Raw genomic sequence first — 20,881 nt, 5'->3', positions numbered from 1 at the left:
ATATCCCTTTAGAATTAACTGCAAACGACAATTAGTTCGTTAGAATGATACAATGAGTGAGGGAGGGGGGACTATATACCTTTTGTCATTCCCTGGTGGTCTAGTGTGGGCTCCCAGGTTATCCAAAGACCCAGTTAGAGCATTGTGTGGTAACCCGCGGCAATGCTTGGCCAGATCTCGCAAGACACAAGGTCTGCAGCTCTGCAGACCAGCGGCCACGGGTGCTCTCCGGCCTGCTGGGCAGCCTGGAGGGGGCTTGCACCCGGCGGCATTCTGAGCAATCCGCCGGGCCCCCTCTTGGTGTCGGGTCCTCACTGATCGAGGACCCGGCACAGTCTGCCCTAAGGCGGTTTAGGCGGCAACAAGGCCTTAGGCGGCCACCTAAACCACTTACTTAGAAAGCCGCCTCTGCATGCGGCTGTTTTTAAAATTATTTAGGGCGGCCTGGGGGGGGGAGCAACTGCCTCCCTGCCCCTTGTCCCAGCCTGCCCCTGCACACCATACAACCAGATATGGATACATCTGCTGCAAAGCCTACCTATTCAGTTCCTGGGAGGTCTGCATATCACCAAGCTCCTAGCTCTTGGGATCAGCAGAAGCTGCATCAGGGCCTTGGTATGTGGCCGCACAAATGCTGGTGCTCAACACCAGGGGGCGTGTGGTTACCCTGCACCAGGCCCTGATAATCCACTTCCACGCTGAAGACTCTCATCTTTTCATCAGGCACACTTTCATCATGGCCGTAGGCACTTGGAGTTCGTGGAGTGGACTTTGCAGCTTTCGTGACCTGTTTTGTCTGTGTCCTGTTCTGCCTGGTCGGCATGCAAGAGATCCTGTATCTGGACCAGCCTGCTGGTGATGGCTTCCTTATTTTTGTCTTGGAGGAGGTCGATCTGCTAAGCGTACACACCCTTTCTCAGCTCTGTCCCTTTTATCATTCACCTAGTCAGATTCACCATTCATTGAATCCCCAAACCTTTATCTTTATTTTATTTTTATATAAAACAGCTACATAATACCAGCACTCAGGGGTTTTCAGTGATTCTTCTTTTCTTCTGAATCCATAAAGTTGGGCAGAAGAAGGGTAAATCTGGCCTTGCACCTGGAATTTCCCCGTAAGGGATTTTGTGTTTACGAAATACTCATAAAGTTACCAAAGGTCACAACAGTACTAGGGTGATTGGAATGTCCCTTTATGTTCTCAAATATTTAAAGTTTTAATTTGAAAGTACTGCTTTTATAAGCAGTCATGCAGCTAGCGGTCTGTATGTGCAGCATTTCAGCTTAAACGCTGCCTGTATTGAGAAATATGCACATTTGCGCCAATGTCTAGTTGCATTCTGACACACATGATTACAGGAACTCTCTTCCGGACTGCCCAAGACAAGTCCTGTGCAAATACTATGCCATATGTCAGCTCGCAGTGCGTACTGATGATGGACGTAATCAGCTTCTTCACTTGCAGGCAGCACTGTGAGCGTTCCTGCAAGTATAAACTTATAGAAAGTGAAATTAGTTCCCTCCTTGACTCCCTCCATAATGCTATCCCAGAAAGCCCTCCGCACCTCACTATCCATTATTCGCTAAGCCTGTCCATCACTTTGTCCCCTTCCCTTGTCCACTACCAGTTTACACTCTCTTGCCAGCCGACACTTCCTCCCCCGTTCCCCTCCTCTGATTTGTAAAGCATGAATAGAAACTAATTATTTTATTTTACAGTCTGCAAAGCACACCGGTAGTGTAGTAATATTCACTCTGAGTAGCTTAACACTGGGCAATATATAGTGATGAGTGACCAGAGAAGGGTTAAACCATGTACCTTAGCACATTATTGATAATATTCCTATGTGGTTAAACTGTAACTTGGCTAACTCCTATGCTTTAAGTACCTTACTCCTTAGCCTGTCAGTAAGGGAGCTCTTTGCTTCTGGAATCGAGTTTCGATGAGAATTTGGCATGCGACAGAACACTTCAGGAGATGCCGGATTTTTAGAAAACCTTCAGCTGACAGATATTAAAAGGGTTACAAATGTCTTTTCTGTCACCATATTTTCTTTGATGGAGAACACATGCCTCTGGATTTCATTTTACCTGAGTTCATTTAGTATTTTTCAATTCTAGCCAACCTATTAAGCAGCTTAAAAAAAAACACTTCCTTTGGTATGATGAATCACAATACAGATGACAGACAGCAAATAGTTAGTCATTCACAGCACATTAAAAAGATGCCTAAATATTACCATATTACTTTGCAAATTTCAACGGCAAAAGCACAGTCATAGCTTTCCTAGCCACCCAAACAGGGATATATATATACACCATTTTATTTAGTCTGGATGCTTGGTCAATGATTCCAATAAAGTCTGTATGTCCCATAGTGTCCATTATTTACCAACATCTCACGCAGAACAGAAACAAACAGAAATCTCTAAAAAATACTTTGGAAGATTCTGCTAGACAATATTATATTTGTATTTTTTATGTGCTTATTGTGTATCATGTAAATTAGTTCCTAGGGTATAACAATATTATCACAATTTCCACAATGTAATGCAGAGATCTTTATTTTACCAAAAGTCTTTTTTTACCTTTTGACCGTCAATTCCTGGTACTCCTGGTACACCAGTGGAACCCTAAAATTAATTGAAATTGACACGTTGAAATATTTTTTCCAATACTTTACATTTTCAATTTCAGCTCTTTCAACTAATATAGATCTTTATAGATAATCCCGTATATATTAAAAGGTATACATTCTCGTAAAAGTAAGACAGATACAATTATCATTTGTGGAGTGAATCATGTCAATTATGTAATTTAATCTGTGCATTTGTATGAAAATTATGTGTATCAGGGAGGCAAGGCAACATTTGGCATTTGGGGAAGTACAACCTAAGGAACCTTTTCACATGCAAAACGTACAGAGCTCTATATGGATGGTAGCACTCACAATGAGCAAACAATATATGGATTTGACAGACTGAGAAAACTGGAGCTCTGAGTTGCGACATGATTTATTCTCGCAACCACCATCAGCACGATCTTCGCAGCATGAAGGATAATTCACAGAAATCTGTGCATGGATAGGTAAATCACCCTGTTTCCTGTGACTACAGTGACACCAATATCTCAGCTATCTATCCAAGTGAGCAATGCTATTTATTTGAGTTACTAGCTCAATCACATTCTTAATTGTAGGGATAGATTAAAGGACTTGCTTAGGCTAGTAACCTTTAGCTCTGTACCACTGAGAACTTGCAAGTGATCATTTTCCCAGCCAACTAATAAAACACATTTTGTACAAGGAAAGAAATGTAGCAGCCAAACACATTCAGTTTTGGAAGTAGAATTTGTTTGAAAGCCTATACCTATGTAAATTCTAATAACTGATATATATGTGTGTATGATGTGATTTTTGTTCTTGTAAACTTGGCATGACGACCTAGTCTGGCGGTGCTGTCCCACAGTAGCACATTGTAACTAGCTAATAAATTGCTGCCTTGACGACAGGAATTAGCATTTCTCTTACCTCTTTACTTATGTTTCTGGGCAGCATTTTAAAACTATTATGGAAGTGTCCCTTAATGCAATGTCGTTTCCCAGACTCCTGTACTACTTTTGGATGTTTTAACTTTTTTAAATAATGTCACTAGACTTTAAGGGCTCGATTTACTAGAGTCCAGCGTGTGAACATTTTATCGTCTGAAAAATGCTTTGCCAAAATGGTATTTATTAGCACCCGTATCTAGTCCGCTACACCAGTGGAGAAAAATATCTGGGTGAGTTCATAAACTGGCATAGAAATTTATTGAACTTAAAATGCCAATTTGGATTTACTAGTTGGACTTAGACACATGGAAGTAGGGAACATGCTCTGTAAATGCCATGCCTATTCTAGGCCAGTGAAGAACACTGCATGCAGCAGCAGCGAAACGTTTTCAAGAATGTGTCAATTGACTAATAGAAAATTGCCAAGTTAAACACCTGTCTGATTTATTCACTAAAAATAAATTTGATAAATGATTACCAAAATTGGAATAAAGGGATGTTGCAGCTAGTGTGTTACAAATCAGCTGTAACACACCATATAAAACACTTTATTACTATTCATGAACTATAATATGCCACATATTATATATTAATAATGATTCTCAAAGCATGATTGGAAAAGATGTTCTTCTGACATTAAAAGGCCATATTCACTTCTAAGAATTGTACATCTAAGTTAATTCCCCCATTAGATTTCACTGGCCAGATTTTGTTAAAGTACTTGTAAATGTAGATGGAGATTTAATCTTGGCAAAATATTATTGAGCAACCTAGAAACCACAGAGCATCCTGGTTGTTATGCTATTACGTGCTTGTTGATATTAAGTACTCGGTAATATTTTGGTGAAATTAGTAGTGTAGTAAGACCCCGGCAAAATGTAATTGTGGAAAATGAACTTGTGGACTGGCGAATTGGCTTTGAAGTGGCACACTTGCAATGCCTTAAACAGGTGTACGTAATTTCACAGTGAGTTTGAAGACTTTACAGAAATCAGTTCCGCTGCAGCTGTCAACTTACACTAGTTTTTTTTAACATTGCGCTAGACTAATAAATCTCATGGATCTTATTGAAACATTATGTGCATGAGACATTTCATGTCTAATGCTGGTTTACTCACTCATTAGTAAATGAAGGGCTAAGAAACCTATACTGACTATTAATTGACGTGCTTTAAGTACCAGACATGGGTAATAAAAGGCACCCCTACATCCAATTTCATTAACTTATCTCATTAATGAGCACTGTAGTTACATTGAAGAGCTTACCAATACAACCAATAACAAACTCAGTGAAGCTCTGCATTTAACATCCTGCAGAAAATACTACCACTCTAAGGCCTCACTTCACACTCAAACTCAGTGAAGCACTGCATTTAACATCCTGCAGAAAATCCTACCACACTCAGGCCTCACTTCACACTCAAACTCAGTGAAGCTCTGCATTTAACATCCTGCAGAAAATCCTACCACTCTCAGGTACTGACTGAATCTTGGACGATACTCCACCTCATTTATTCTTGGATTGCTACCATATTCTCATGTGTTACTATAGATTTGTTACCATTTATAGATGTAGCTTGCCACTGTAATTTTCTGTGCATGCAGTTTGTACTATTGCCATTTAATGTTTCTGACCAATATTTCATGTACTCAGTTATTAATATTTTGGGTGATAGAATTTGGTTGCTAAACTTTTCAATAGTATATAACACATGGCTACTCTACCCTCCACAAAACATTGCATTGTTACAATAGGATACAATAATACAATATACAAACTATATATATATATATATATATATATATATATATATATATATATGATTTTAGATTGAATGAAGATTTGACTGTGTCCCTGAGGTTATTCCATAATTGTGGTGCTCTGTAGGAAAAGGAGGATTGAGCCACTTTATTTTTATATTGCAGTATGCTAAATATCGTGCTAGTACTGGATCAGAGCTTATAGGAGGTGGGAACAGCTGGGGAGAGCATTCTACTCAGGTAGGGTGGGAGCTTCCCAGAAATGCTGTTATGCACAAGGCTGGAAAGATGAAGAGTGCGTTGGGATTCCAGCGACATTCCAGTTTAGCTCTTTTAACATGTCACAGCGATGGGTTAAGTAATTACATATCTGATATTACATATCTGACTGGATGATTCACTAAACTCCTGATTAAAATCCAAATGACAAAATTGAGGCTAAAATAGCTGAACTTGAAACATTTTCAATCTCAGCTATATTTTAGCAAGGTTTTGCCATTCAGATGTTTGTTAAGCAACACTAAAAGCAACACTTTGACTCGGTACCTATCTTGCATTTTTCTTGTATAAACAGTATTCTGCATATACAGTTTCAGAGTAATTGCCATTAGAGTCATGGTTTATAAGGGCAATGCTCATGATTGATTATAATAATGTGATAAAAAGTTGACTCTCGTGTTTCCATGGAAACAGAAAGAACCTATCAGAAGTCAGGACAGCTCATAGCACCATTTATAGGAAGCTACTTTACCTTCAATACAAATATGTGTCGGTATATAAACACGTATCACTTATCAATTCTGCTAATGTTGACCCAAAAGAAAGCAAGATTATATATATACATTTTTTTTTCATGTACTACTGTTTTACGGTATGTGTGCAAGATTACACATTCAATTAGTAACTTTATCCTATGGTAATAATTTACAGTCTGAGTTGCCTCTAATCCCAGTGGAAAGCTAGAGCAACCTTTTAACCTCAAGTTTAGCAGACAGATTGAAAACAGTCTGCTGTGAGTCGCTTCAGTTTCCCATAATGGAGGAAATTAGAAATTGTATGTCTCACATTATACAGCAGCTTATTGGGGAAGCATACTCCACAGACTAAACTAACAGCCTCATTGTGGTCTACAGTAGCCATCCCTGTTCAACTTCCTTATTTGCAGTTTGGCTAAAACAGAATTAATTACTTTTGCAGCAGAGGTTTTTTTTTTTTTTTTTTTTCTATACCTTTTGTCCAGGAGGCCCCATTGGACCCTACAAATAAAAGATAAAAAAAAAAAAAGTTAGCAGATTAAATGACTTATACTGTTTAAAAAACACAGCACTAATTACAGAACAATTTAACCAATTCCTTACCTGGAATGCTAGACCAATAATTTATCCCCAGGCGCACATCAATGAGAGAAACATTTCTTCCGCTTATAAATGTCCCATTTGCTTGAAGTTTTACAAGGGAAATATGCATGATTCTAGCCTTATTTACTTATTTATTATTATTGAATTAATTGTTATGTGGGAATCCCGAATTTAATAGTAATACTTATTAAAAAAAGATAGTTTAAGGATTACATTCAAACTATTATGGCGCTGAAGTCAACGTAACAGGCACATTATGCTTATGTTCCATTATTAGAGAGTCCAAAAGCACTCTTAGGGTGATGTCGCCCATGACTGCCTTGCATGCCTGTGAGGTGGACAGTCATTCAAGGCACTTATGGATTGGTAGATTAATATTTGGCAATTGTCTACAAATGCTGCCACTGATCACCCTGCCCTCCTCTTGGTTCTGGTGCAGAAAGCTGCAGGAGCTTTCGTCCATCCACCCTCCCTTTTCTCTGTTTTCCTTTCTTTTCTTTACCTCTGTGATGACTTCCTTGCCTGGTTAATGCTTACTGAAAGACTGACAATATGTTTTTAAATGCAGCAACTTTCATTATTTTGGATGGGTTGTTTTCACTTGTTTTACATGTATTATCTATGTGATGCTTTAAAACAAGAATGAATCAGTTCCAGGATTGAACATACTTCAAAGTGGGTAGTTATATTGTAACATTAATGTTTCAGTGTAGTTAACTCTTTCCATTTACTACTAATATATATATATATAGCATTTACACCAGGGGTGCCCACAAATGCAGATGCTCAGCTGTTGCATAAATGGTTGACAGTCTGCAGCAAACTTACTCGATCACCATGCCTGCAGGGGCCACGTGCTCAATGAGGCCATGATGCTCCCCTCAGAGCGCCCATGTGACCTGAACAGGCAACTTTCATTACACTACTTAACACATGACCCAGGGAACCATTTCTCTCCTGTTTCATGTGTCCTAAAATTCACAAAGTAGCTGCTTTCTTGCATATTCCCCTGCCCGCGAATAGCGCAGCTTTTATTAGTTTAAGTATTGTGATGTCACGCCCACCCTTAACCCCTTAACCCCTTAAGGACACAGGACATGTGTGACATGTCATGATTCCCTTTTATTCCAGAAGTTTGGTCCTTAAGGGGTTAAGTCTAATATTATATCAACTTTATTAATTATAGATCTATTGAGCTATCTTTTTATTTATCATTGAATAATAAATACATTTATATTTGTATAAATTTTGATTATCCTTATAGTTTATTTAGGAGCGCACATGCATTCTATATCGTGAGCTCACACTCATATTTAGTCGCTTGTATATGTATGTTGCTGCCCATTTTTATTTTTTGATATTAACTACACCGTGTTCTTTGATCTCTTAAGGGGTTAAGGACCAAAATTCTGGAATAAAAGGGAATCATGACATGTCACACATGTCGTGTTCTTAAGGGGTTAAAGTGACCATGTCATCCAGACGGCCCCATTATCAATTATTGCGGAGTCGCAGAGATGTCGTGGGCCAATCAGAACATGTGTAAACCTACATAATGCTAATTTCGGCTCTTATTCAGTGCCATATTGTGGTTTCTGCCTTGATACATGTTTAGTGATTATTATAAGTCTGCCTTAATATATTTTGAGATTGACCTTGGCTTGTATTTGACTTCATGTATTTCTTGTATCCTGACCTGACTTGTCATTTACTTTGAGTATTTCTGGAATCCTGACCCGGCTTGTTATTCTGTTTATCCGTATTTCTATAATCCTGACCTTGGCTATTACTGACTTTGTCTTTATCTTTCTTACTTTAAGCATGGCCTCTCTAAGGCCCGGTAATATGTCTATTTAGAACATCTGTTTTGGGGATTTGCCATTACTGTAAGTTGGTGTACAACCCTATGACACAGTCTTAGCACTGCTAGAGCATGATGGGAGAGGGGGCACTGCAAACATCTGGGGCATCATGAGCTATAGACTGGTTTGGATTCTTGGATTCTCAAAATAAAAAAAAAAGTAGAAGTTATTATCATCTGTTTATTTTATATATTTACTACCTATTGTAGACTACATATGAACCACTGGCTACTGCTAGACTCGAAGTAACTAAGATGTTCTTCTGATATGGATATTTAAGCAACTACCGGTATATTTCTCAACCAAAAGCAATCCATTTTTGTCATGTCTGGCTAAAAAGAGTATAATTTTCAAAAACAGTAAAGGGAACTAATTTTTTCCAGCTCGATGTAAACTGAAAGACACATATTTATACATTGTCTCAATACAGCAATGATTTATTTTTCCAAATAGATCATCTCTAAATTTACTATGAGAGGATGAAGGAGGCAGGTAACAAAAATAACATCCTTAAAGCAAATATCTGCACCAATCGGTAATGTTAAAAGATACCCCTGGCCTTCTCCTTCTACTGGAAAGACTTCAGAAGGAAATTTGATGTGATTCGGGGATGGGCTTACTGGCAGTGAATGAAAGATAAAATATAACTGCACTCATTTCCAAGTATTCACATGAACTTCCCCCATCTGTCCCGTAAAAATGGTTGAAATGCTTGGATTCATTCAGGAATTGTTCCAACCTACCTACAGTGCATTAGGATTCTGCTTAAAAAATATTATAGTGAAGCAGTACATGACGAAGCGTATAGAGAAGAGAAGGAAGAAATGAAACAATGTTTATATCTCCCCTCCTTTTTCCATACTTAAGGAACTCTATAAGCACCCAGACAACTTAATCTATGATGCCACGCCACTATCTTTTTAACCATGCAACTAAAAACATTACAGTTTTGCAACAATGTCAATGTTTTCATTGCAGGATTAACATTCCTATGGTGACTGTCAAGAAGACAGCCACTAGAGGCATTTCCGCAGCTGTAACCAAGTCCAATTCGGTCATAGCTTAACCCCTTAAGGACCAAACTTCTGGAATAAAAGGGAATCATGACATGTCACACATGTCATGTGTCCTTAAGGGGTTAAATGACTCTCCTAGACAGCATAATTAGTGTTGTGCAGAATTTTGCTACACATGCACACTAGCCTCTGAATACTTCCCTATGAGGTAGCTTTGGATTGGCTGAGATCATCAATCTTGATGATCTAACTAGGGAGGCGTAGTGGCAGCATAGACAGCAGTGCGCACAGGATAAAAGAAATATCTACAGGCAAACAGTAGGCGCTATATATTTAGTGATAGTGAACACAAATATTTACTTATTACAAGTGAAGCAATATTAAAAAAAGCTGCACCTTAAAGTGTAAAATAGCTCAGAAAAACACCACTATACATACATTGTATATTTAAAGTTATTTAAAGTCATAGCGCACCTTATTTTTCCTGCAAAGCAGTGCGCACAGGGTCTAAGGTAAGTAAAACCTACCTTCTAAACCCTTGTAAAGTGGGTGGACACCTACATAGGTATTCCTAATGCTGGAGTATTCCTTTAAAGCATCTAAAAAAAAAGGTTAACCCAAGTAATAGGTGATTTTCAAAGCTTTATTCAATGGTGTAAGTGCTGTCACTTCAGAGAAATTAAAGCTTCCTTTTAAGAAGTGACCTTGAAACCATTTCAGATTACGTTTAGTTTCTTGTTGCATTATTACAACATCAGAGTATGTCAGTGGTTACAAGTGTCCAATGGAAGGAACACTTGCAAATGGATTTAATGGGCCACTTCAGGCTAAAATTGGCAAAACTCTGTTTGTTAATATGTTTGTAGGACAGTGTATTAAACATAGAAAACAACACTTTTGAAACTTTTGACTAGCTTTGTATTGGAGTAGTGTGGAGATTTCTTGTTCAGTGTTAGCTTTCTACTGAGTGCTATACAGTCAGTGGAAGACGTAGGAGCAAAATTAAATTTGAGAATTCACTGTGGCTCTCTCCTCAGGATCTAGTTTAATCTGTGGTGTCTACTATGTATTCAGATATATATTTATTTTCCTTTTTCCTGGTTTTTACTTCCTTTTTATTGTTTTATGGTGGCATGTATATTCTCTTGGTAAATTAACGTACATTTGGAAAAGTACACCAATTTTGCTTTAGACAATACACACCTAGAAAAGGTCACCAGGGCCAAAAACATTCTGTGAGAAATTGGAGTTTAATTCTACATGATATTATCTGAGTGATAATATATTGAGTGGATTTTTGTAACAGAGAAATGGAATAAAGAAACACAAGTTTATCATAAACAATCACGTAATAGTGTGAAAGGAAAAAATGCCATCAACATCAAGGATATATCACTATAGTTATTTAATTTAAATACAAAAAGCTAATATAGATAGAAGGTCTTCACTTCAATTCATTGCATGTAATTCAATCTACACATACAAAACATATATACAATAAACTGTTGTGCTGCGTATTGGACCCTAGACACATAAATACAGTGCACTACACCTTTTTCTTTTATACTATTTGAATAGTATATTAATTTGAGATTTAGCAACTTTATGCTTTTCCACGAAGGAAGCTGAGGTTTGCCAATTTTAACCTGAATAGTAAGGAAAACACATTATCAATTAAAAGTTGGAAACTCTAATCTGCTGCCAAGGGAGAACAGTTTAATGTTCTGCAGTTATAAAAGCAAGTAGAGCACAGAATAAATACGGCAGTTAAAATAATATAGGTAGTGGTTTTTGTGAGAAAAAAAAAATCTCTTGTGTGAGTCTGGAAGAAATGCTCAGATTTGGTGCAGCTTAACACCTCTGTAACCAAAACCATTTTTCATTGACTTTACTAGTGCTTTCTAAACTGAAAAAGTAATATTCAAAGGCACTAAATAATGCATGACTTGTTATTAAAGCATTCTAATGAAGTACACATAGGATTTATCTAAGAAAGCAATTGCTTTTATAGGTTATAATTGAGTCATAGTGAATCACTGTGCAACCCTGACCCATGCAAACCGCATAAATATCTTCTATGGACAATAGAGCAGGCTGTATTAAATTATGATGATGATGAGGTCAACCTTCCTGCCCAATCAGTGATTGGTGTTTGTTTTGTATTCATGAGTATGGGGGAGAACTTGATGGTAACATGTGTCGTGGACAAAAACAGCCTCCTTACCCCAACCAAAGGCAACCCCGCTCCCTCCCCCCCCCCCCCCGCATGTTTATCAATTTTATTTTTAACATATTGTAAAGTGTGGGGAGGATGGATGCAACAAACAGGTCACACTGCTGCCCACACAGCAAAACACACATATCACATGCAGCCATGCATGGACATCACACATGGCCAAAACCCACACAGCCAGCAACCCACATTACACACAGGTAGATACGCACATTACACAGAGCCAAAACACACACATCACATACACACCACATGCATTACACACACATACTTCCCAAAATGGATGTATGGATTGGGATGGGCTGACGGGCCTTCAGGGGGCGTCACCTATGACACAACTAGTGACAACCATAACACAACATACTGCCACACACAACATTCATAGAATGAAGCAATGAGCTTGGTGACCCAACAAGGACTGGCTGCTAGTAATAATGTCCATGTATCATTGCCGAGTATTATTATCAACCACATTGTATCATAGTTTGTTATAACTATTTGGTTAAATTAACCATGTAAATGATTTTATGATGGAAGTAGATTAATTAGATTACCATTTTAAGGAGACTTTAATGAAAAACAGAGGGATACCCATAGCCTCCATACAACATAACCAGGATATTGAGCTATAGTGGTTATGGTCCTTTAAATGTCCCTCTAATGTGTAAATAGATTGTTATAGCCCTCACGATTCTAAAGGAAATCAGTTACCACTTAAAGGTTATATATTATGAGTAACTCTGGGCAAAGCTTTAAAATTGAAACAATCACCAGGAACATTTCATTGACTTCAGTTCTTCTTGTTCTACTTTTTGAACTGAGCTTTCCGTTAGCCCCTAATAGGTTGCTCGAGTTTTGCTTAATATTCTCCATAAAATCCACTTTTCTGCTAAATTGGGATATTTATTTTTATATATGGTAAAAACAAAAGGTATTACATGATTTGTAACAGAATTATGAAAACAAGACTCAAGTTAAATGCATAGCAAATCAACTGTTCATATTAATTGTTAATGTTATATCTCCTTTAGATGCTTCATTTTCTCTTTAACAAGATACATTAAACAGGTCATCAAATAAGAACTTACCATGAATCCTTGTTCACCTGGTTTTCCTGGCTCCCCCTTACAATTAAAAATAACCAAGTTAGTGACATGTTCATTATATGTGAGATGTTAACGCAATTATATTATCGGTCAGAGAATGTTGGCTCTACAGATATTTTATGGATTTTCCAGGTTTGTTTAAATTTCATACTTCCATTTGATTTAAAAAAAAAATGGACAAGCTACCTGTGAGGTCTGATAATAATGCTAAAGAATTACTAAGTAAGATTTCAGGGAACTTTTAACCTTTAATGTGCCCGCATGGGGAGTGGATGTTTTCTCTATTTTAACTGCAAATTACTAAGTATTGTGCTCTTTAATGAGCAATATGTTACCCAATTACCAAGATGTTCTTCCCAATAACATTTTGGAACTTTAAGTGAGAATCACAATGTTCTAGACTCTGTATAGTTTATTGATGATACTTGATCCATCCTACTACACAAGGCAGCTCTGGATATGTTCAGCCATTAGTAAATGGTTTCATCATGAAAGACAGTGTTCTTTGAACATGTCCTCAGAACTCACCGACACATGAGTCTCAATGGAAATATATGAGCCACTAATTAAATTACTTGTGAGATAGATTACATGTTGCTGGTCTCTAACTGGGATCTGTGGACACGTTGAAGAACAGAGCTTGAATACTATGTATAATTTCCCATTGATGTCACATAGATGGCATAGTTTTATAAAGTGCAAAGCGCTCCCTGAATCCTGACCCAGTTGTACTTTAGTATAGTTTTGTTGATGTTGTTAAAGATGCTACAATACGTTACAAAAAGACTAAACCAGTAAAAGAAAAACAGCTAGTACTAACTGGGAAACATATTAGAGAAAATCTGAATCTATGCAATAAATTATCTATTTTTATTTTTTAGGTAAACATTTGAGAAGACATCTTCATGCCCGCACATATTTAAAGGAATGGAAAAATACACAAAATGATTTAGGAAGCACATTTATCCTACCGCACACTGTTAATAAGCCTGACAATAAGATTAAACGGTAGAATTTTACAGCCTGTCAAAACATCCAAATCCACAAATCTTAACATTACTATGATAATCTCACATTCAACTCTGATTTGTGATAATGTGGCTGTTTTGAAATGATCTTGTAGCAACTGCTATGATGCACCCAGGTGATTTGGGGTGAATAACCAAGGGATAATTATCCTGCAGCTTATTCATCATGTAGTAGAATAAACCTGAAACAGGGATTTTGTGTTCAATGGAGTCATGGAAGCGGAATTTACTCTCTGCCGTGAAATCACTTTGAGTTTAACACAGCTTTGTTCCTCAGGGTGCATTAAAAATAAAACTGGCACAGAGAAGTCGGAAGTGATTATGAATCTCCAAAGCCTGACAGTAAAAATTAAGCTCTGTAATAATCCATTTGTCTGCGTATCTTAAAGGTCAACAATTCTACAATAAGGACCAATTCATCCAACCTCTGCAATAACAAATAATGAAATTTATAGTAATTTGCATGAACATAAGCACAAACGCCAGTGTGAAAACAATGCAGGCCATTTCCTAAGCTATTCAATATTCATAGCACCGGATTATTAAAGGTTAAGTAGGTTGCCTCATATTATATTAATGCACTAACAGTCTTAAACAATGCACCATATCTCATGTTATACTTACTGGTAATCCAGATAATCCTCTTGGGCCATCTTTTCCAGTGTCTCCGGGAGGACCTCTTGGCCCTGGTGGCCCAGGAGGACCCGGTGGGCCAGGTGGCCCTGCTTGTCCTTGATCACCCTTTATAATAAGTACACAATGTGTCACAACAGTTGAGCAGTTTAGGATATAGCCTACCTTGATTTTTCACCCACTTCGTAAGCCTAATATATGAACACTAGAGAGCAGTGTGAGAGAAAATTACTTAACAGACTATTTTCACAGGATCGGTGTTCCGATTTAACCAGGGACACTTATATAATAGGCACCCTGCAAGTCAACCCTGACTTAACTGCAGCCCTGCGGTGTACAATGGTAATAAAGGTCCCTAGTTAAATATGAGATCTGGCCTGATGAATTAACTATAATTAATTTATAAATATAGCCATAAATGGTCATATATATTTAAATATAAACAAAAAACAAAACAGAATGTATACTCATTCTAATGCGAGTCATTCTAAGGCTTCAAAACTTATAGTGTGACCAAGCAATCCTTTAAAATACAATATAGAATAGTTAAACATGGAAATTACATTGAGAACAATTTGTCAGCATTACAATTTGCATGCAACAGTTTTTATGGAAGGTGCATATATGAACTTGAAAACAAATAAAAACCCACAAAGTTTATTCACTAAATCGTGATTATCAATTGAATTTGCACCAAATCAGCTGAGTTAGGAAAAAAAAACTACAATTGTTATTCTTTTAAATCTGTCGTTTGAACATACCAATAGGAGTTGTTGTCTGATTTTTAGCTCTTATAAAATTACTCCAATTAATTATTTACAATAGTAATAGTTTGGGAATGCTTAGCAAAAGTTACTAAAAGGGTAATAGTGTCTTATGCCAAATGCTAATAATGTGAATTGCTATAAAAAATTGATGAACTCACAAAATGGATTTTTAATATTAAACTAGTATGTGTTACGGCATTAGCTGCTTTCTTAAATAGATACATTTGTCATAGAGGATTGAAAGTAGCATTGACGGTATCACAAGGAAAATGAGAGAGTCTAATAATATATGCTTAATAAATATTACGTTTTTTGTATTGTTTTTATCTATTTATTTGAATCAAAACTTGATGCTAAATAGATTGCTGTGAATCAAACAAATTAGTTTAACATTTTGTTACTTTAAAATATGTAGATATATTTTTGGGGGTAGCATACCATATCTAGTTTCGTGGACATTGTCCATTTTGCCAAGAAAAATATTTCTGAAATTATGACCAAACTAATTTTGCAGGCAAAATGTAATGCAGACAAGCACAGCATAAAATGTGAACTCGTGTTCTTGTATATTCAATAATACTTATTGCTCTTGCTTTAAATTAATTTAAAATGCAGAATGTGACATGCATAGCGCAAGAGTGGAATAGGATAGGTTTGAAATTCTGCAGAGTTAGAAAGCAAAGCATCATCTGACATTAACACATCCTGGATAAAGCATTATGGTAAATTTAAAGGGACTCTCCAGTGCCAGGAAAACATAGCCGTTTTCCTGGCACTGCAGGACACTGCAGGACACTGCAGTGCCCCTCTCCCTCCCACCACCCATCCCATGTTGCTGAAGGGGTTAAAACCCCTTCAGTGACTTACCTGAATCCACGATGGGTCAGGCTCCGCCCACGATTCCTGCCTGCCAACGACAGCCAGCGGGGGGAGATCTAATGATGTCAGCCCACTATTCTCCCCTGCCGACGTCAGCCAGCGGGGGAGACCTAAGAACACGGAAGTCCCTCTAGTGGCTGTCTGATAGTTTATAAAAACTGAAATAATTACACTTGCAGGGTTAAGGGTGGTGGGAGTTGGCACCAAGACCACTCCAATGGGCAGAAGTGGTCAGGGTGCCTGGAGTGTCCCTTTAACACTATTGATTTCTGCAATTGGTTGCAGTTTAAAATTCAAATGTAGTCTCTGTTTTGAAGCATAAATCTACATTCTTCACGCCATTAATTACTTTTATATCTTTTTTTTGTAAATAACAATATAATTATATATATTCATATTACACATGGAAAAGATGAACCAATTATGTTACTAAAACACAATCCACTAAAAGTTATATTTTGCAAAAAAAAAAAAAATTAAGATTCCTAATGCTTTAAGCACTACCTTTATCAGGCGGCGTTTAATAAGCTGCTGATCAGCAGAGAGAAAGCCATGATTGATCTTAGGAAACACCATCTGATCAGTTAGATGAGGTCAAAGGTTGTAGTTCAAAGATGAGAAAGTTGAAGGATAGACATCAGAAGGCCCAAAAGAAAGAAATAAAGACATAAGCATTAGATTTAAAAATAAAAAGCATGGTACATACTGACTGTGTTTGCCTGGTGAAGCTCTGATTACTGAAAAACATATACACTGAATTAAAATGAATTATAAATAGGGATGTTTACTGCAAAGAGGAAATTTGGTATTAAGTAAATCCAATTATTCCTATATGGAGTTTTGCAAATTCTTATTTTTTGTAAACAGAGATTCATTAGACAAAGCATCAGTAGTAGTGTACAGTCAGAGTGTCCAACAATCATTAAGTAACATGAGATACTATCGTGCTACTACTACTTGTAATTTATAACATTATGCAATATTTCATAAATTGAGTTTATACAAAACAATCCTTATTTTATTTATTATGTATATTATATTTTGGCAGTGATTGGAAGCAACACTTTCCCCCTAAGATACACGAGGTTAAGGCACTTCATTCTATTTAATATAAATATGGAAATATTCTTTAAGTGAAAGTGAATTGGTTTACAGTTGCTAAGTTTGTGTTGTTTGCAATGTTTCACTCATGTTCACGTTTAATACTGTTGGACACTTGGCTGGATTTTAACATATCATCAACAAACCTTGACGGTGAGAATCTGATTACTATGGAGAGCGGCCATTGTGGGGTAACCTGGCAAACCCTAGAGACATAACATAACATAGCACCAAAACAGACCGACACAGACACCACAAAGACAATTTACAGTGCACTAGGGACAACAAACAGTGTGTTTACATTACAACTTTAATGTTAGTAGTTGTGTTAGAAGGAAAGAAAGCAATAGCTTGGGACTGATGCCTACAATTAACATTCTTTTATAGAATAGCGCATTTAAAAAAATATATATTTTATTGATGTTTATTTCCTAACACTGAGTAATTCATAAAATTAATATAGATATACTTTATTATCTGGTGTGGATTATATTTAATGATAGTCAAGGTTTCTAGGCTCCCAAAGCTATTAAACTATTTTCAAACAGAAAGTTTATGAACTCAAAATACGTGCCTGTCTCTTTTGTGATGTATAAGTTTTTTGTTTTCTTATTTTAAAAACACATTGTGAAATATATATAGATATCCTCATTTCGCAAGTGGTAAAAGATAAATAAAAACTCACAGATGTACATTTGTTTGTTTGACATTTTAAGGCCTAGAAGTAACCCTGACTAAATTTTGCAACTCTCTTGCCCAGTTCCTGCATATTATGAATACGCTCATAAATGCCGTGAGTCCCTAGCAGTCCTAAAGTCACGGTTCTATACCCTTATCTATTACAAGCTTACAGGAAGTGGACTTGGATAAAGTATCTGATGAGGTGAGCAGAGGCAGATGACATGTAAATCCATATCTTTAAATGTTTTACTAAAATGCCAGCAAGATGTTATTAAGCCGAAAACAATAAAATCTCCGTTAAATCACGGCAACTTGTCTCACTGATTTATCGTGACATTTCTACAACATTACCTGCACTTGAAGAACATTTACAGAATATACCCAATAAAGTTGAACATTTCATTAGATACCTGTTTAAAAATTTACACCAGACACAGGACATTTATTGCTAACGTTTTAGGGGATTTATTGTGTTTCCTTTTGTGAGCTGCCAGCAATGCTGTAATACATAAGGCTATGTGTTCACAAGCGGGCATTGCACCTGCTACTTTGTAGCACTTCCTTGAGTTACAGCCAGCTGCTGGATGAACAAACCACGTCTCACAGGGCTCCAGGCCACCCTGGCACTGATTGGTTGCTCTTCTGCACCCCCTGGGTAAAAATCATCATAAGATTTCAACAGCTAATTTTTATTTCACTGCTGATGAATATATTATTGCAGAATTTTAGTTTTCTTTCCTCTTCATGACACTGACATAATTATTTCCGTACCCTACTCCTGCAACAGCTAGCGGTGCCATATTGTTCGGGAAAAAAAATATTGGCCATGCTAATTTGCATAATTAATTACATATGAGTGACATCACGTGATACAATATCACCAGATGTTATGTAATATCACAAGGAGTGACATAAGAGAAAAAAAACTTTAGAAGGGGAAATCAACAAATTCTACTTCCTGTAGTACATGTTGCATTGTGTGTATACGGTTTCTGAGTTTGTGTAGCAGTGCATCAGTGAATATACTGTGTGTGTTTGTGTAGGTGTGTAAATAATGTGTCTGTGGTATTTTGTCATGTGCATAGTGTGTATAGCAGTCTCTGTCATTATGTGTATGCTGTTTGAATGTGTTTGTGTATTCTGTGACTGAGTGTGCGTGAGTGCATAGCAAGGTGTTATTGTGTGTGTCATTTGTCTAAGTATGTGTTTTTGGTGTGTGTGTGTGTTATTGTACATATATATCAATGTGTGTGCCATATATAATAGAAGTGGATATATTGGCTTCATTCCTCTCTCCACTCTTCCTCAGAGAAGAATACCAGCCTTTCCATTGCTTGTATTTTTATAATACCGGCAGCGGTCAGACATCCTTAAATATCGGCAGGGTTGGCGAAATACCAGCCAAGTGGCAACCCTGGCCGCAGTTGTGCCCCTTATACACAGAGTTCCAGCCAGAAAGACAAACTACCTTTGTGTGATACATTGTTTTCATTTTAACCAAATAGTCACGAAGGCACGCCTTTACTCATACAGGGTTAAGGGTTATCTGCACTGCACAGATGATTAATAAATAGAAATGTCTGAGGTCAGTATAACATCAATTTACTAATTCAAGCAGCTTTGTTTATATTTTTACAACTGAAAAGTGAAGTAGAAAATTCAATTAGCTACAGTAGGTACTAAATGAATTACATGCTAGTCACTATTAATAATGGAATGTGAACTTTGATCCCGAGTTTGACATTATGCATAAGTAAGTATGTGTTGCTTATTGACAAAAAAAACTGAACTCTGAGAAATGTTAATTTCCTATGATGTTTATGCCACAAGATATGGAGTTGATTTACTGCTGTAACTCATTAAATAAGACACGCTTATTCATAAGTTAGAGAATAACTTCATGCAATTTACATTGCTCACAGTTTGACTTTTGTGCATAACTCACCATTTCCAGTATATTATTTATCCCTGGTGTGAGTTGCTGAGTTAACAATATGTTGGAAAAAATATGAAGTATTGTGCTAGTGATGCAAATACTTAAATATTGTTGCTTTTTAAACTTTTTTTGAAAGGGGGTTTTGCATTTTAAAGGTTGGTTCCCTTTGCTTGAGGACAAAAGGTATTCCTAGGGCTTGTAGTCTATAGGAGGTCATTTTTTTTAATGCTCTGACCTACTGGTATTCTCTTCAGGGGACGAAACATCCAATAAAGCACCTATCACTGGACTAGGGATCCTGGAGAACCATAAATCCATCATATTATTAATCAACAGTTAATCAACATCTAACTGGCTAGGAAGTGGAGGGATAGATAGCTGCCATTCACTGGTCCACTACCAGGTAGAGAATGGATATGTGTATATATCCGAAATAGGATGGAGAAAGAAGGTGTAGAAGCCATGTAATGCTGTCAGTTGTGGAACTAACACACACACACACACATATATGTATATTTACGTATGCCATTTACTTTCTCATCCCTCTAGGTGGTATATATTTTTGTGTATTCCTCATTCTCAGATCCTCTACCAGAGGCCTATGAGTGAAGGTTCTGCTCAGTATCTTAGCTGTTCTTAGAATTTCAGATGTCTTACTCGGAATCTGCTGAAGCCACTCTTCACCTTGGGGCTATAGCCCCAAGTGTACCTATCACAACTGTGACTAATACTTTCACTTTCCACATCCTTTCCAGCTCCGCTTTCAGCCCTTGGTATTTGTCAACTTTCTCATGTACCTTTTTCTAGATGTTATGGTCACTGGGTATTGCCACATACATCACCACTGCAGTCTTCCATTCCTTGTCTACTACCACAATGTCAAGTTGGTTTACCAGTACTTGGTTTTCTGTCAGGGTCTGGAAGTCCCACGGGATCTTAACACTGTCATTTTCAAGTACCCTTTCTAGTTC

The 20,881-nt window shown here is 37.1% G+C and overlaps 1 protein-coding gene across 1 annotated transcript in view; it reads right to left on the bottom strand.

Moving 5' to 3' along the window:
• LOC134614487 (collagen alpha-1(XXV) chain-like) overlaps positions 1-20,881 on the bottom strand; it is a 167,007-nt gene that overhangs the window by 105,327 nt on the left and 40,799 nt on the right. The window contains exons 4-8 of the mRNA XM_063458370.1: positions 16,697-16,768; positions 14,538-14,654; positions 12,868-12,903; positions 6,540-6,566; positions 2,589-2,633 (exon numbers count right to left, since the gene is read on the bottom strand). Of these exons, the coding sequence (XP_063314440.1) occupies positions 2,589-2,633; positions 6,540-6,566; positions 12,868-12,903; positions 14,538-14,654; positions 16,697-16,768 (297 nt within the window). The remainder of the gene's footprint in view (positions 1-2,588; positions 2,634-6,539; positions 6,567-12,867; positions 12,904-14,537; positions 14,655-16,696; positions 16,769-20,881) is intronic.

Source organism: Pelobates fuscus, chromosome 6 (assembly GCF_036172605.1).
Source record: "Pelobates fuscus isolate aPelFus1 chromosome 6, aPelFus1.pri, whole genome shotgun sequence".
NCBI classification, from domain to species: domain Eukaryota; kingdom Metazoa; phylum Chordata; class Amphibia; order Anura; family Pelobatidae; genus Pelobates; species Pelobates fuscus.
Note: the sequence above shows the minus strand (reverse complement) of the source record. Positions and strands in the feature narration are given on the sequence as shown.